Genomic DNA, 16,782 nt, shown 5'->3' on the forward strand with positions numbered 1-16,782 from the left:
TCTATAGGTGGGAATATTCCGGAAATCGGGGGTAAAATCCCGAATCCAGGCCCTCAGGCAGCTCAATGAGAATTCCCCCGATCATGTGACCTACCAGGGCCAATCAGCTTATGATGTGGCTGACCTGATTAAACAGTACTTTAGGGATCTGCCTGAACCTGTGCTCACCTCCAAACTTACAGATACGTTTTTACATGTGTACCAGTGTAAGTGACACACATTTTTAATGTTTGCAAGTTCACCTTTTTCTATGTGCCAAATGCATCATTGCTTCAATCAGCTCTACAGCTCTCTCCCCGGTCTGTATGTGTGTGTAGTTGTTCCAGCAGAGCAGCGTTTACAGGCTGTGCAGGCAGCCGTGATCCTGCTGCCAGATGAGAACAGAGAGGTTCTACAGACGTTGCTCTATTTCCTCAGTGACATTGCATCTGCACAGGAAAACCAGATGACTGCGGATAGTCTGGCTGTGTGTCTCGCACCCTCCATACTTCACCTGAATGCCTCCAAGAAAGATGGAGCTTCACCAAGGTGTGTGTGTGTGGGTTAAGTTTTGCCTTTATTAGGGGATCAATAAGGAATGAAAAGTTTCAAGAAAGGTGACTTTGCATAAAAAGAAGTCAAAGGAAATAGAATTAAATTAGAAATGAATGCTTAATCTTTAAGATCAACTCTTAGTCCAAAATGCTTACCCATATCCAATTGCATGTATTCTTTTCAACTTCTCTCATTGTTAGAAGTTTGATCATTGTTACTTATGTTTTGTTTTGTTACAGGCTCATAAGCAGGAAGGGTGGAGCCAAGCCAGACCACAAGGACCTGAGTGAGAACATGGCTGCCACACACTGCCTTAGTCACATGATCACAGAATGCAAGAAGCTATTCCAGGTAGCCACTTTTTAAATTTCTGATGTCACACATTACAGGCAGGCAAACCATTCATTTGTGGGAACAGGGAGCAGCTCATTTTTGCACTGATCAGCTTTCGGTCACTGTTTCTTTCTGCAGATCCCACATGAAATGATGCTTCAGTCTAGGAATTCTTATGTGGCCGCTGATGCTCAGCCGCTGCCTCTCCATGGGGTCGGGGTGAATGCCCTAGGCAAGCCTGTGGATTATCGGGCGTACCTAGAAGACAACATTCAGTGTCTTCTCAGAGAGGCATCTGAGCGGAGTAAAGGCTGGCACCATGCCCACGGACCTGAAAACACTGAGCTGACTTATAAAAAGGTAGAGATAGTCAAGTCGAGTTTTATTGTCATTCTACTACGTGTGGACACACAGTGGGAACGAAATGTCGTGCTTCACAGGACCACAGTGCTACATAAATACAGACATACAACAATTAAGTAAGACAGTATAAACCTACAACTAACCCACTGACAGATTTTGACTATAAATATACTATATATAAATGTTTACCTATACATAAACTAAAAAAAATACAGACTTTACGAATGTTTCACATAATAAAGTACATGTGCAAAGAGAAACATCGTAAGTCAAGCAGCTAGCTGGGGAAAAGTGCAGGATGATTTGTAGTGCATGAGCATGTAAACATATTACAGTCTTTTTTGGGATTATGCACACACAGCAGTGTGTGTGAAAAGTTACTAGTGCACATAGAGGAGATTGTGTTACTACCGGTGGTTTGAACAGGCCCACTCAGCTGTGTTGTTTTATATTTATAAATTACATTTTAAAGATCCAAAAATCCAAAGAGATATTCTTTATAAAATTAAGACTTATCCACCACCTTCTTAAATGGCTCGTTTTAACATGCCCCCACATCTCTACATCACTGTGTGGTGAGATTTGCAAAACGCCTCCCAAATGTTCACATAAAGAAAGAAGGCGTACCTTTTGTTCTCGCCATTGCCATGTTGTGGAGAAGCACTGTGTTTCATTCTGAAAGTGAAACTACTTTGTTTGGCCTTTCAAAAGAGCATGATATCTGCTTCATCATGCATAGAGCTTATCAGTGTTGGTTGCTGAGGAAATACATTAAGTTTGCACAGTGGATTGCCGTCATCACATGTGGTTTCTGCAAGCCCCCGGCCACTCCTTCATCGAATCCCCCGGCCATTCCTTACTCTAGCCGCAGGCCATTCCTCACTGTTTGCAAGGACTCTCTGGCGTTTCTTACTCACAGTATGCAAGTAGGTTTACATATGTAAAGATTTGCCACTGATGATTCAAACGTGAATTTTGAGCAGTGGAGAGTAGCACATGTTGTTTGTCGTTTCTCTGATCGCAAATGCAGACATGGTTTTATGTTTACGCTGTGCACTATTGTAATTATGTCCCCACTGGATGCAACAACTGCCTCGTTTGTAATGGGTTCTATTATTTTTGTCCTGTCACGCCGGTATTCTGACCGGGACATGCCATAACAGCATATGTTGAGAGGCGTAACATTTCCATCAGACGCTTGAAACATTCAGTGCACTGGATAGCTGGCCAATCAAAGCACACTATGAGCTTTGTAAAAAATGACACATTTCAGAAAGATGGGGCATAGAGGAGAAACAATAATGTACATTGTAAAAAATGTGTTTTTTTTTGCCTTAAACCGCATAAACACATTACATTACACCAAATACACAAAATATTTTTTTTTTTTTTGCAACATCATATGACCCCTTTAATGACAAAATATTTGGGTGAACTAACCCTTTAAGATCAGCCTAGACTTTAGTTCGCATTTATGACCCTTTCGAGGGAAACTGTGTTTATAAACAGTTTTATTCCCCCTTGGACTCTTGTGTAATATGCTGTTACAGCATTGATTCACAGTGGATTAAAAACATTTTTTGCAGTAGAGCAATACTCCTTAATTACACCTATAAAAATAGTCAAAATAATTATCTATATTAAAATAAATGTCAAGGGATTTCAGTTGTTTGTAGTATAAATGCACCTCTGCAACTGTTTGGTGAGTCAAAATTGTGGCAAAAAAAAAGAAGCACTTTAGCAACTCTGTGAGAAAGGAATGGAAAAACATGAAGCTAGGATGGTTCCAAGCACATTTCCAAGTCTGTGAATATCTATCAGAGTGTGGTTAAATCAATTTAGAAATGATTAAGAAATGGAAAGGAGCGTGGCACAGCTGTAAATCTATCTACAGCAGGCTGTCCTCAACACAGTGACTGTGTATGAAGGTTACAGGTTTCAGTGGCTGGGACTGGGACTGGAGACAGTTCATGCAACCTCTTCCACAGTACTTCATCAGTCACAGCTTTAGAGTGGCACTGGAGCAGATGAAACTCACTGTTAAAAAGTCATTTGACATATACAGTTGGCCAGAAGGAATCTGAAAATAAAAGTGTGAAGAATGTTCTGTGGTTTGATGAAGATACACGGCTATTCTTAGAGGATGACGCCTGTAGCTTGATATAGGTGTGTGTGTGTAGATTTTTTCTTTAGCACAGTGTGTCTTGAATTCTTACATTTCCATTAAAAAGACTTGGAAGGTGTTCGGTTTAATTCCCTCAACCACTATACATAACAGCTTCTCTTTATCACACAAACAACCTAATAAGCTCTTAATTGCCTTTGATGTAAATGTTGTTTGTGAGGTTCAGATATTTTTATTTTGACAGGCATGTATGTTAACTATAAACTACAAGACCGTGATGGTTCAGAAATCACTTAATGGATTTTGGCTGTTCTAATGAACATTTAGAAATGACCTCAGATGTCTGAATCATTAAACAAACACATCGATCACACATCTGAATGGGCTGTGTTTTTAATAAGCTTTCTAAATAATAAGTGTTCATTCTGAATGTTATTTACAGCTCAGTTAGTTTTAGAGCAGATTATAGCAACAGGGAGACTTTGCAGAAGAACAAAAGCAAATTAAATTGGAGTATTGTTATGTTACATAAGAGTTTTTAAAACTGTTAGAAACCTTGCTGTTTTTATCTTTTTCCTGATAATTCCAGTTTTTATGAACTTTTGGGAAAGATTCCCAGTCCTGCCTTCTGAATGAAGACAATATGTGTCAGAATAAGAAGAAAAGTTTGTATAATTAACTCATCAAATTTCAGTCATATTCTGTACTTTCAGTAGAGATACAAAATAAGATCGCTATCGAGGATATCTTACTGTTTGTAGAAACATGTGCTGACTTGTTTTGATTTCACCTATTTATTGTGTAAAATCTAAGCAAAATGGATTGGTTTTAATGGAGCTCATTGTGGTGGTCCGCTGTGAGAAATGCACAAATATGCTCTTCTGATCGACTCATTTCCAGTTGCTAAAGATCCACCTCCAAAACTTTCAAAGCCATCTGTGTTATTATGTGTGATACATTCATCATTGTAGTTTTGGCATGACCCTCATCATTTAATGACTGGTTGTTTGCAGGTAGGAGACGGGCACCCGATGCGTCTGTGGCGAGTTTCGGTGGAGATAGAGGCCCCGCCTGCTGTGGTGCTGCAGCGTGTTCTGCGAGAGCGCCACCTGTGGGATGAAGACCTTCTGCACAGTCGAGTCATTGAGCCTTTGGAAAACAACACAGAGGTTTTCCATTACATCACAGACAGCATGGCTCCACATCCTCGTAGAAACTTCGTAGTGCTCAGGTACACAGCTGCAGGAAACTTTTTTTGTGTGTAATCGGTTTAGTTCTTTGTGTTACATCCAACTTACACACTTCTAACAGAAATGTTTCATGTACATTGTACATGTTTAGACCTTAATAGGATCACATAAGAATATTCTTGAATAAGACTAAGATCACGATTTCTAGGTTGTTTTGGGATTCCATTAGGATTGTCGGTTCCAAATTATGATAGAAAGTCCATTAGAAATCCTTTATATTCCCGAGTTCCCAAGATAAATTAATAAATGAATATAATGACCGCTACAAAAACCCATCAATAAGCCCTCGAATCTGTTGTCTTTCCATCCATGATGGATTACAGCTATGGGTGGAATTCCTGAAAATAAATCGTGGAACTTTGCCAGTTTACTCGCATGTGACTTGTAATAACAATTTTGGTCCGTTAGAAACTTTGCCATGTGAAAGCGAACCGCACCAAGAATAAAAAGCAACACTGTAATAATTTCTAACACTGTTTTGGAACAAAGCAATCAATCTACAGGAGTGAAAGCACCCTAAATGTAGCATTTTGTGTTGCAGACGTTGGTGTGATCTACCAAAAGGGGTGTGTGTTCTAGTGTCATCTTCTGTGGAACATGATAATGTCCAGTTGGAGGCAGGATTACGGGCCGTGCTTTTGACATCACGCATCTTTATTGAGCCATGTGGAATGGGACGGTCCCGGCTCACACATTACTGCAGAGCTGATCTACGGTAAGACATGATGGTTTGCCACATCACTCAACGGCATGCTTTTGTTTAGAGTCTCTACAATATGATGAAAACTAAAATAGCAGGCTTGTTTACAAAAATGACATTAATTCGAACCTTATGTATTTCTCTCCCACAGGGGGCGCTCTCCTGATTGGTATAACAAAGTGTTCGGTCATCTGTGTGCAATGGAGGTTGCAAGAATACGAAGTTCTTTCCCTGTTCTGTCGCCACAAGGACCTGAGACCAAACTCTGAACCCACTTGGGTTAAATCTAAGACTATTTTGAATGATAACGAATTAAAATTCTGAGAGCACAGGTGCAAAACCAAAATGGCCTCGCAAGTCAGAAAGTGGAAGAGTAAGAATAGTAGAGAATGGCTTTTTTTTTTTACCTGATTTATTAATCAGTTCAGGAATTGATGAAAAGGAAGACAGTACTGTGTAGAATAGTAGAAGGACTATGCAAAAAAACAAACCTGTTGTGGTTTTAAAAGCCATGGGGGATTAATGTGAAAAAAGCTCAAGCTCACAATCATACTGTTGAGATTGCGTCTAATCTTGCTTGTGTTTCGATTGTGTGAGTGTTTATATCGGTTTGTGTTAAGCAGTAGGTCTATGTAGACATGTTATGCCATAAATTCTTTGTCTAACAATCTGATGTGGTCTGTCAAACAGCTCATTCATTCTCAGGGTAAATGTAAACAAGTTTCGCTTTTTTTAATTGCACAGGAATTTTGCCATGTGGCACTGATAATGACCAGCTGGCAAACAGAAACAACCAAGCATGTATTACATTTATAAGACACTGGGTCTGTTGTTATAAGCTCCCTGTGTGCTTTTCATTCTGTACATCATCAGTCCAGCAGAATCATAGAGACTGGTGCTGTTCAACAAATATGACACGCTTCCCACTGATACAGTATACATTAGTTATATTTGTGACCTTGTTCCCTTTCTTCCTTTTCTCCTACCCCCTTTTTATTTATTTGCATCAGCCATTTGCATCTGGCAAACTTCATTTGTGAAGTTTTAATAAAGTCTGCATGGAATCCATGGGAATGATATTCAGAAGACTTTAATACAGCTTTAATTTTTTACTTTTACATTTCTATCTTCTCTAGAGCTAAAAAAATATTTTTTTGTGATATAATTAGATAACACTCTTTATTACTGTTCTTAAAGGTGCCTTGAGCAACTAAATAGAAAACTGACTATTTGTTTTTCATCTTATATTTGTCATTAAATCGGTGCTGTTTCACCAGGGCATTATGTAATAATAGTATTCTATTTATTTTAAAGTATAACTGCATGTATGTTGTTTTAAGCATTCTGCCTCAAAGTGAAATGGTTCAAGTCCCACAACGTGGTTATGTGTGCTTTTTGTGATGTACAGAAATCCATTTACATATATTGATTATTTGATTGTTTCAAGTCGCTTTTTTGTTTTGTTTATATATAGATCGATAATTCAGTGTTAAACACAGGTGTCATTTTATAATAATGTTGATTTGATACATTTTCAGTCATACTCTCTTGTGTATCGTGCCAATTTAGCCTCCAGTGCAATTAAAATAAAGGGGAAAAAAAAGTTTTGGTGTTTCTGTTTGCCTTTTTTTTACAATCCAAGATGTTAAGCCTGAAAACAGAATTTAATTCTGCTAACAGGTGTCTTACAGTGTGCAGCAATCCATTTAGACCACATTGGTGTCCTGCTGGCACTAGGTGTTGTAGGACACCTAAGGACACAGGTTTAGTGGGCAAACATGTCGGTAAATGTATTTTAGGGAAAGTGATGGAGAGCTCCCATTTATACAAGCTGCTTTTCTACGGTATTCATTACAAATTTATTTTGATTGATACAGAGTAATTACTGCGTCTGAGTCTCGGTCTGTGGGCTGACAGTCTGCCCTGTCACAGTGAAAACTCCTTGTGAGCTGTCATTTCTCTGGGGAGATAAAGCGCTCCTTATTTTTTGCCTCGTTAATTATTAAAGTGTCTAAAATTGGCCAATTATGCTGTGCAGACAGCCTAACAGGCGGCAGTTCCCAAGCACCTTTTAATGTTACATGAGACTGAAATGTGTTTAGAATGGCCAGAAATACAATACACAATGGGTTGGATTTTTAAAGGAAGTTTAGTTTATTCACAGAGACATTTCGAGCTCTGTCAACTGCAGAAAGATTTTTTTTTTTTTTTTTTTTTTGTCATTAGCAGACCATTTTATCATTACAGGAGCTGTTAGTGATTTTAATTTATTAAATTATTTTATAAAAAAATTATATTCCCTGAAAGTTATCACCAAAATATCTGTCACGTTGAACTGTGATGCCTCTTTGTTTCTGTAATTATAGAAAATTAAAGCACCAGTCCGTTGCTTTTGAATTCTTTGTTTAGCCAATCAGAATGTTTTGTTTCATTCTCTGCCTGTTAACTCTTGCTGTGTTTGCAGCATGTAGCCCATATATGGGCCATGGGAAGCTTGGTGAACTTTTTTCCATGATTCACGATTTGAACTGTCAAGAACCACATGCACAGCTAAACATCTTAAAATAATAATAAGACAAATAAACAGATGAAACGCAACAGTTCCAAAAAAATAAATAAATAAATGTTTCATTGCTAGAGTTAGTTAGGAGTTTCATCATGCTTGATAGCAAGTTTAGCATCTGATTAAATAGTGCTACCCCAAAGCAGCAAGGTTTTAGAAAGAATAGAGTGTGTCTATGAGTTATTCCTTGAATGGGAAGTCTTCATAGAAACTCATTTGACCTCCAATAGAGAAAGAAAGAAGTAAGCAGTTCAAGAAAGGTATAAATATGTTCAAAAATAGTCATTGCATTATTGATTTCAACACAACAGTAACCAGAAAAGGACAGCTGGACGCCTGGTCATGAGTGCTTGATAAACTTTACTGGGTGACGACTGGATGCTTAAACATCCTCAGACACTCATACAAGACCCACAGAATGAAAATCTGATACATACAATGGTAGCAAAACAGTCAAAATGTATAATACTCAATTACAAGTACCTCAAATTAGTACAGTATGAGTGAATATACTTTACACTCCTCCACTGAAAACAAGCCATGTCACAGGCCCCGATGTTGAGTTTAGTTGAGGTAAAGATTAGATAAGTTTGTATTTCCAGATTTATCAAGTGAACCATGTGGAAATTATAGCCATTTGACATCTATTAAACAAGTTATATACTTGAGAAGTTAAATTCATCAGGACCAATGTGTGTTTAAGCAAAGGACTTACCCACTACACCCAGGATACCCCAGACGCAGGACGTCCCAATTCAAAGGGGCTTCAGATAATATAGCATGTCAGGAATAATGGAAAGTAACATCCTGCTGATCACCTGCCTAGAAACCAAAGTGTTTCCTGTTATTTCAAGCAGCTTGGCTCAGAGCTATTCACAGGCCAGTGGTCTTTTGAAGAGTAATTAATTTCCTTGTTCTTTTGTGCTTCCTCTGTTATCTTCTGCTACAGATTACAGCATAACGAAAGAATATACACTAGTCAACATTCGGTGGATCAAAACCTTTCATCAAAGTTGTCCTAAAACTAAAATACATTCTTGTGTTTTTTTGATCCACTTCAAATGTTGACTACTGTAGATTTATTTGTCTCCCTTTAAAAAATTCCCCGTAGCACTTGATGTGGCAGGTCGCATAAATGCATTTTGCAAGTTTTATTCATAGGGTCACAGATGAGGTTGGTTTTTGATTTACTGCGATGTTTTCACTCTCTCTCTTTCTCTCGCTCTCATTTTCTCTCTTCTGTCTTGATTGTGTCTCATCTGTTGTATCGATTTGATAAATGGATTGTCTGACAGCTTGGCTGGCTCAGGTGATTGAAAAAAAATTATTAAAGCCACATTTCAGGCCCGTTAGAAAGGATTTCTTGTAAAAATGTTGTTTATGTCAGCATATACTTGAATAAAATTGTGTAACCGGATCAAATGTAGCATTAGCTGTTCCTGATGCAACATTATAAGCTCTAAATCGGTGTAAGGTTATTATACAGATTATTAAAATGAGCCTCCACTGCTGATTTGAGGACCCATTGAAAATAATAGCTGGGAGATCAAAACAAAGCATTGTCTCAGCCTCATATGAAATGCCCATAGCAGTCAAATGATAGGTTGGCAGTCAAGGTAATTTCAGTGCATGGAAACAAAAATGTGCTAATAAAGTACTGGTAAAGAGCATGAAATAGTCACTGGATTTTCCATATTTACACAGTCAAATTCTTGTTTAAAGGCATTTTGTAGCAGGTATGATAAGAGTTTATGTCCTGGGTAAACAGCTTTTAAACAGAATACATTGAAATCTGGATCAGGTTGTATGCTATGTAACTTTGTGAGACTAAAAGTCTAACCGCAAACTTTCATCCAGCTCAGTAGACAGGTGATGGTCCTGGGATGCTTTTTAGGACTGTGTGTGCAGTCCAGGGAGCTCATGAATGTCTTTATCCAGTGAAGCTGCTCTCTGGTAATGAAGTCTATAAATCTTTCTTAAAAGCTGATTTAGTGGTAAGACATATACGTCAGAGCAGAAGAACAGAGGATGATTCTGACAAACCGGTGCAATGAAATGTAATGAAATAATTATAATTTATTCATTGCAATTATTTGGATGTTACATTCATTTTACATATTGTAGACAACTGACAAATTACAGCAGACGGTGAAAATGAAAGCCGTGAATTCCATAAATAATAGACTTATACAATAACTTCATGGAATCTTAATAACCGCAATCTGGAATAAATGTGTCCTTTGATGCCAACGTGAACACCATAAAGATCTGTATTTCTTTGTATTATTTTCACAGATGCTAGGATTGGTTTTAGTGTGATCTTCACCACCATATAGTTTTTGGTCATTTTTTTTATCCTGACTGCATGCACCTGCCTCTTTGTTTTCCAAACACATCAGCACAAGCACACTAAAAATGCAATTAAATCAGTCGGAAGGGTTCCAATCCTCAGCCCACCGGGGTCTGTCCCGAACCCTTCCTCCCTGCATTCTCTGACAGCCACAGAGTTTGGCTTACCCTGCATGTACACACACTGCTCTAAGTCTATACGGCAGTTGAAGTCTCTTGGATTTGCATGTTTGTCATTTCTTAGTTTTTCATATAAGGCTTGGTTTTACTTGCATAAGCATATATTGTTTATGATGGACTGCTGGTTGAATATGAATGTTGCGGTGTGTGCTCTCATTACTTCAACCCTACAGGCTCTTACAAGCCTTATTAACTTGTGCTGAGGATGAGAGCATCTTGTGTGTGTGGTCATTATCCTGTCATCTATTAACCTTTTATTCCACATGGAATATTAATCTTAGAGCATGTGCATAGTGTGTGTGTGTGTGTGTGTCAGTTAGTCTGCTGACAGCGATATTTCAAACACTGTTTGAGTTTCTGCTGAAAGGCGCTGGTTGTGATAGTGTACAGGATGGGGTTCAGGGCGCTGTTTATGGGAAGGATAAAAATCACCACCCACAGAATGAGGGTACCTGGAGGAGACAGAGGGAGAGAGAAAAGAAAGTGCAGATTAAACCGTATTGTCCAAGGGAAGAACTGCAAAGCCATTCTAGCTGATAAGTGTTCATGGGTGCTCATAGCGGTTGAATGTCTAATCCTCCCTGTGCCCAGGGCTTCAGTTCCTCAGCCATCTACTAATCAAAATATGCCTCTCGGCTCAGACCGGCTACTTGCTTAACTCACATGTTTACTCCGGATTTGTACAAGGAGTAAACAGTTATATCTGGATTCAGGCTTAAAATTCAGGATTAAGGAAAAGAATGAAATTGGCTCATTGGGACTTGATAAAGTCAACTGTTTAAAAAATTGATACCCATTCATCAGATGTAATGTGCATATTAAGAGCTGTAACCCCCCTAGAAAAGACAGCATATTAGTTGAAAAAAATATATTTACCTAGGGGTACAACATCTTGTCACTTAAAGGGATATCTTTGTGCCTTATATTCTACCTTAAAAATGCATAGTGTACCTACACTGATATTTTATTTTAATGTTTAATATTTATTTTTTGTGGATGTATGTGTGTTTAGTTGTCGTCCATGTGACGCAGTTTATTTTTATGTATAGTAATTGTGTTTGTGCAATGTGTCGAGTTTCAAAAAGTAAAAAATCAAATCAATATTTAGTGGAGAGGCCAGATCAGAGAATGTAAATCTCTGAAAAATCCTTCTATATCGATCAAACATCCACAAGAACAAACTTGGGGAATTGCAGTTTTATTAACTGGAAAGCAGGCTAGGCTTTGCAATACACAGGTCTCATTTAAGCATGGTATAATATTAATGAGCTGCCTCATTCAGATCATTAGCTAATGTGCAGCCAGACTGCGGTCACGGCAATTATGAGTTAAGTGATACACTTATAAATAATATCCTGTCAGTGTGTTCTTTCACACATATTAGCTTCTGCTTGTAATATGTGTTCACACGGATCTGCTTACCGGCGATATGTACTCTTAGTAGTGATAGTATCTTTAAGAGGAAGATGGGGATCCAGCACATAGCATCAGTGAACACAATGAAGAAAAATCGCTTTGCAATTGTGACTTCTCGATCAAATACTGTTTGACGTGCTGTCTTCGCTGTCTTCTGAACGGAGTAAAACATACTGGAGTAAGAGAATACAATCACCACGAAGGCCAGCAGATTCAGACCTGACGAAGAAACACACACACACAAATCTTTAGCAACGTCAAGTTCATTGTGTTGAGCTAAATAACCTTTTCAACAAACGTGAATTTGACTCATTTCCCCAATTTAGAATTACTATATATATATATATATATATATATATATATATATATATATATATATATATATATATATATATATATATATATATATATATATACACACACAAAAATATTTTTGTTATATATTTTATATTTTCTAGTGCTAATGACTGCATTGAATTGACTGAATTGATTTCCAGTTTTTTTTTAAATACCCCGTACTCAAAACAAAACATTTACTTGGGAAGGAATTTTTTATAGTTTATTTAGTATATACATACATCTATATATATATACTAAATATGGAAAATAGACTTGTGTTTTATTAGGTTTTTGGACAAATTTTTTATTGTCTTTTTTTACTCCATTTAAAAACAAATGACTGACGATGGGGAAATTAAAAATTCTTAGGCTAGTTCAACTTAATTTAGTGTGTATTCTCTGAAGACAAATCCTAATATTTTATACAGTCTTTCCAAAGAGATTTACCATGCCTTAAGGATGCTTAGCTACTTTTGTTGGAAAACTAGAACAATAGTGATTATAGACCTTTTTTTTGTTGTTACAAGGGAGGATCTTTTTCTGAGTTTACTTTATTAAAAAAGAAAAGAGCATTGTTGAATCTCCCGGGAAATGCAGTTAAATTATTAGATAACTCTGGAAAAGCCCAATTTAAAGCTGAGTCACCTCCAGAGAATGATACAGACACACACACACTGGCTTATCCAGGTCTCACACAAACACAGTACAAACTTTACACACTTCACTGCACTTTGCCCTCACCGAGAAAAATAGCTGTAGAATAGCATCTGGCTCCAGGTTTCTCCGTCTGGTCTGAGTGAAGAGGGAAGCATACTCCGTTCCGCCCATAAAAATTCCCAAAGGTCTGTTTATCCCAGAAGGGAATAACAGCAATGATAAATCCTAGCAACCAGATGAAGGTCAGTGAGCACAGGGTCTGTTTTCGTCCGGCACGGTAATGGTGGAATGGGAAGACGATGCACAGGTACTTCTCTAGTGTCATGTAGGTCAACATCATGACGGATACCTCTGTGGACAACATGGCCAGAGAGCCAATCAACTGGCAGGACAGACTCTCCATCCATATCTGAGCATGACGGTTGTACTCGCCACAATACTTGATGTCAAAGGCACCAATGAAAAGCAGATACACACCCATGAGACAGTCTGCACCTATTAGAGGTAAACAAATAAATAATATATTATTTAACACCTGTTCGTCAATCTATATATCAATTCTCATCTATAAGATCATCTGCCATACATACAGTCTTGTCTAACCACCTATCTTAAGCCTCAAAATCTCGAGTCACTTCATGAGAATTTTAAAGCTTTTTTTAGAACAACTATCATCATATCATAACAGAAACTTAAAGTTCCTGATGGCAATCCATCAAAAAAAAAAAAAAAAAAAAAAAAGGAAGTGTGGTTTAACTTGAAGAAACTGTGACAGAAATAGCCTACATTACTTAATGTTATGATACTATTAAATATAAAATTATTTTTTACGGAATGAACATTTTGTAGGGCTTTTTTTTTTTACTTTCAATAAATTGCTTTTAAATTGTGTAAGCTTCATGATTTTAATTAATTAGACATGATTTTGATTACCATTAAAACAGAGCTCAACACATGTAAACAGAAAAACAATATGGAATAGTAATGTCGATCCATCTGTTTATTCATATTCCATCAGTCAGTCTTGTTCTAGCTCTTTGTGCTATATTTAATTCTGTGGTGTGTGTGCATGGTCAGGCCAGTTTGTGTCTCTTGTTATTAGGGTTGGTTTTTTTTTTTTTTTTTTTTTTTTTTTTTTTTTTTTTTTTTTTTTGCAGTTCTCTATTTGTGTGTCCCAGAAACCTGCTGAGCAGTTGATTCAGCTGATAATTAACAAGCACCAAATCAGCCACACACTTTCATTCACTGCACTGCCTCCAAATCATTTTCTTTCCCTCACAGATGTCTCTCCCCACTTCGGTTTTCATTCATCAAAATCAGAGCATGCCAAGGTGAGATGTTTCACACACTGTGAATGGGTTTTTGCAAGCAAGAAATGATACCGTGTTATTGTAGTCCTAGTTGAATGAGTAGTAGGCCTACAGAGACAGCTAAACCCTCCCCCTCCCCCTCCAACTTTCACCACCACTACTAAACCTATTCTAGCCACTGTCAGCCAGTGGGAAACTCCAGAGTTGGAGCTCTAACCTCTCTCTGCATGTCTCTCATCTGAGGGGGCGGCAGGTTTTGATAATTTAAGAGAGAGAGACATGTCCTTTCAACTCTATGTGGGTTAAAAACTGCACCTCTCCAGCCATCTGTTCATCTATCCATCTCTTTTCAGCCCCCTGTCTGCTACAGTATCTCTCTCCATCATTGAGACACAGATTAGTCCTCAGACTCTGATCCTCAGCTGAACAGCTCTAGATACCGTAAGCTGATCCAACCTTTTCTAATAACACTTTTCATTTCTGTAGTTGAATGAAAGTGTGTGTGTGCCCAGGTACGAGTCGTGTTGTTGCAGTGTGCGTCATGTGTCAGCGAGGTCGTGCATAAGTCACAAAGCTCTCTCTCTCTCTGTGTCTAAAGATGCCAACTGTTGTAATAATTTATCTGCCTAGCGGGCGGGAAAGAGTGTTTGTGTTTTGATGTTTATTAAAAGCTTGTGATACTGCATAGATGTATAATTTAGTGAGTTTCAGAGTAATGTGTTGATGTGTATGATTAGCTGAGTGTGTATAATGGCACGTGTGTGTGTAATTGCTCCAATTAGAGGGGACGACGACCCTTTAAGCCTGTTTGTCTGACGCCTGTGGACTTCCAAAATTAGACCTTGCATTCACAGGCTTCCATTTCAGAAAACGTGTTCAGAAAAAGTGTTTGTCAGGCAATCCTGTCTCCTGCTTAAATTAAATAATTTATGTATTTCTATTGTTTTAATTATTTTGTGGGCTGACACCATTACGCAGAAAGGATTCATTACATTTATTAAGGGACAATAAAGACTTTTGGTTTGTGACAATTTTCATTTAAGTAATGAGCTTTCTTTTGAGCTTTCTATTTATCAAACAGTACTGAAAAGGCAGCAACTGTTTGCAACATAAAAAAAAATAATAATAATGTAAATAAATATTTCTTAAACTGAAAGAAGTATATTAGAAAGATTTCTGAAGGATATTTGACGACTGGAATAATGGCTGCTGAAAATTCAACTTGAGGAATCGTTTAAATTAAAATTAGTATTACATGAACAAACAAAACACTTATTGAAACTGGAATGATGTTATTATTGTTTTGACTGTTTTGATTTTAATATACTAAATACAGCCTTGGTGAGCATTGAAGATTTCTTTCAAAAATATTGAAAATTCTTAAATCTACTGGCTTCATTCTGGTATAGAAAGTCTTTCATAATCCAATCAGTTCCTAATGGATAAAATATAGTTGAGATCTATTTTCTAGTTGAACACTTTGTTTGAATTTTAAAGTATTACAGAATTAAAATGCCATGTGAATGCTATTTAATTTTGACTTTAGGTGTTTACGTTATTGTATTGTGGAGATGTAGAAATGTCACTCTTATCTGGTAGTCAGACAATTAATTTGAGTTTGCAAGATTTTGTCTCACTTTTTAATGCATGAAATGAATTTGGACTGATTGATCATCTGAGCTTCACTTGGGTTGAGTATGAGCTGCTTACTTGTTGTGTCACGCTCATGTTTGATGCATAATGGACTCACAGCAAAGGGATTTGATGGCCATTGTGTGATGTTGATTCTCTGAGGCAAAACAGGAACGTAGACAGATGACGAAGATGTTTCCAAAACAAATGATGAAGGCGACGACCCAGACAAACACGCGCAGAATGATGTTTGCCAGCAGATTCTCGAAGGATGAGATTCCGTCTGTGTTTGGTTTGCAGCTCCGCACATTGGGAGAATATCCACAGAATTCAAAACGCTTAAAATAACTGAAATGGTCCAACACATAAATGACATAAAAAGAGAAAAAGCAAAGTTATTTTACACATAATTGCATTTTTGTGGTTAAAAAATGTTTTTTCACTCAAAAAATTACAATTCTCATCATTTACTCATGTTTTCCAAACCTGTATGACTTCTGTGGAACCAGAAAGGTACAGTATCCTGATATTCTTTTATTTTTCAGTATAATAAGTTGACTAAGGACCGGGGTTGTGTCATAAATGTGTCATAAAAGTATGATAAAAAAATAGTCAATGCAGCTTCTATAGTTTTGCATAATGGACATTTTAAATAGGACTAATTTGAAAATCACTCATTGAGCGGTCAACCAGTGAACACTGAAACAATATTCAAAACACAGTTAAGTCTGATTCATAAACAACTGAACAAATATTTATTTGGTAATACCCAATAAAAAAAAGACTACTTAAAGTGAACACTGATCTTTTGTTTGACTCCTATGGCTGAGATTTCAGTGCTACACAAAGCTTTCATTTGGATTCAGAGAACTTGGAACATATCACACAAGTCATATGAACCACTTTAATTATTATTCATAATCATCATACAACAGGAATTTAATTTTGTGTATGTGTGCTCCACAGATTCAATAAAATAATTTAGAATCAGCACGAGTCAATTCTGGCAGAATCCCTAAAAAAACATATTT

At 37.2% G+C, this 16,782-nt stretch overlaps 2 protein-coding genes across 7 annotated transcripts in view; one reads left to right on the top strand and one right to left on the bottom strand.

Annotated features, from left to right (window-relative positions):
- The window catches only part of LOC113049547 (stAR-related lipid transfer protein 13-like), a 47,036-nt gene extending 40,129 nt beyond the window's left edge, over nt 1-6,907 (top strand). For all 6 annotated transcript variants that reach the window (XM_026211978.1, XM_026211976.1, XM_026211979.1 and 3 more), the window contains 7 exons: nt 8-206; nt 318-528; nt 774-885; nt 1,006-1,227; nt 4,369-4,586; nt 5,147-5,320; nt 5,457-6,907. In XM_026211978.1, the coding sequence (XP_026067763.1) occupies nt 8-206; nt 318-528; nt 774-885; nt 1,006-1,227; nt 4,369-4,586; nt 5,147-5,320; nt 5,457-5,574 (1,254 nt within the window). In that variant the 3' untranslated portion in view covers nt 5,575-6,907. The remainder of the gene's footprint in view (nt 1-7; nt 207-317; nt 529-773; nt 886-1,005; nt 1,228-4,368; nt 4,587-5,146; nt 5,321-5,456) is intronic.
- Nucleotides 6,908-9,755: 2,848 nt separating this feature from the next.
- LOC113049549 (relaxin receptor 1-like) overlaps nt 9,756-16,782 on the bottom strand; it is a 31,695-nt gene continuing 24,668 nt past the window's right edge. The window contains exons 15-18 of the mRNA XM_026211981.1: nt 15,870-16,099; nt 12,894-13,304; nt 11,820-12,032; nt 9,756-10,849 (exon numbers count right to left, since the gene is read on the bottom strand). Coding sequence (XP_026067766.1) covers nt 10,710-10,849; nt 11,820-12,032; nt 12,894-13,304; nt 15,870-16,099 — 994 coding nt within the window. The 3' untranslated portion in view covers nt 9,756-10,709. The remainder of the gene's footprint in view (nt 10,850-11,819; nt 12,033-12,893; nt 13,305-15,869; nt 16,100-16,782) is intronic.

This window comes from Carassius auratus, chromosome 30 (genome assembly GCF_003368295.1).
Source record: "Carassius auratus strain Wakin chromosome 30, ASM336829v1, whole genome shotgun sequence".
NCBI classification, from domain to species: Eukaryota; Metazoa; Chordata; class Actinopteri; order Cypriniformes; family Cyprinidae; genus Carassius; species Carassius auratus.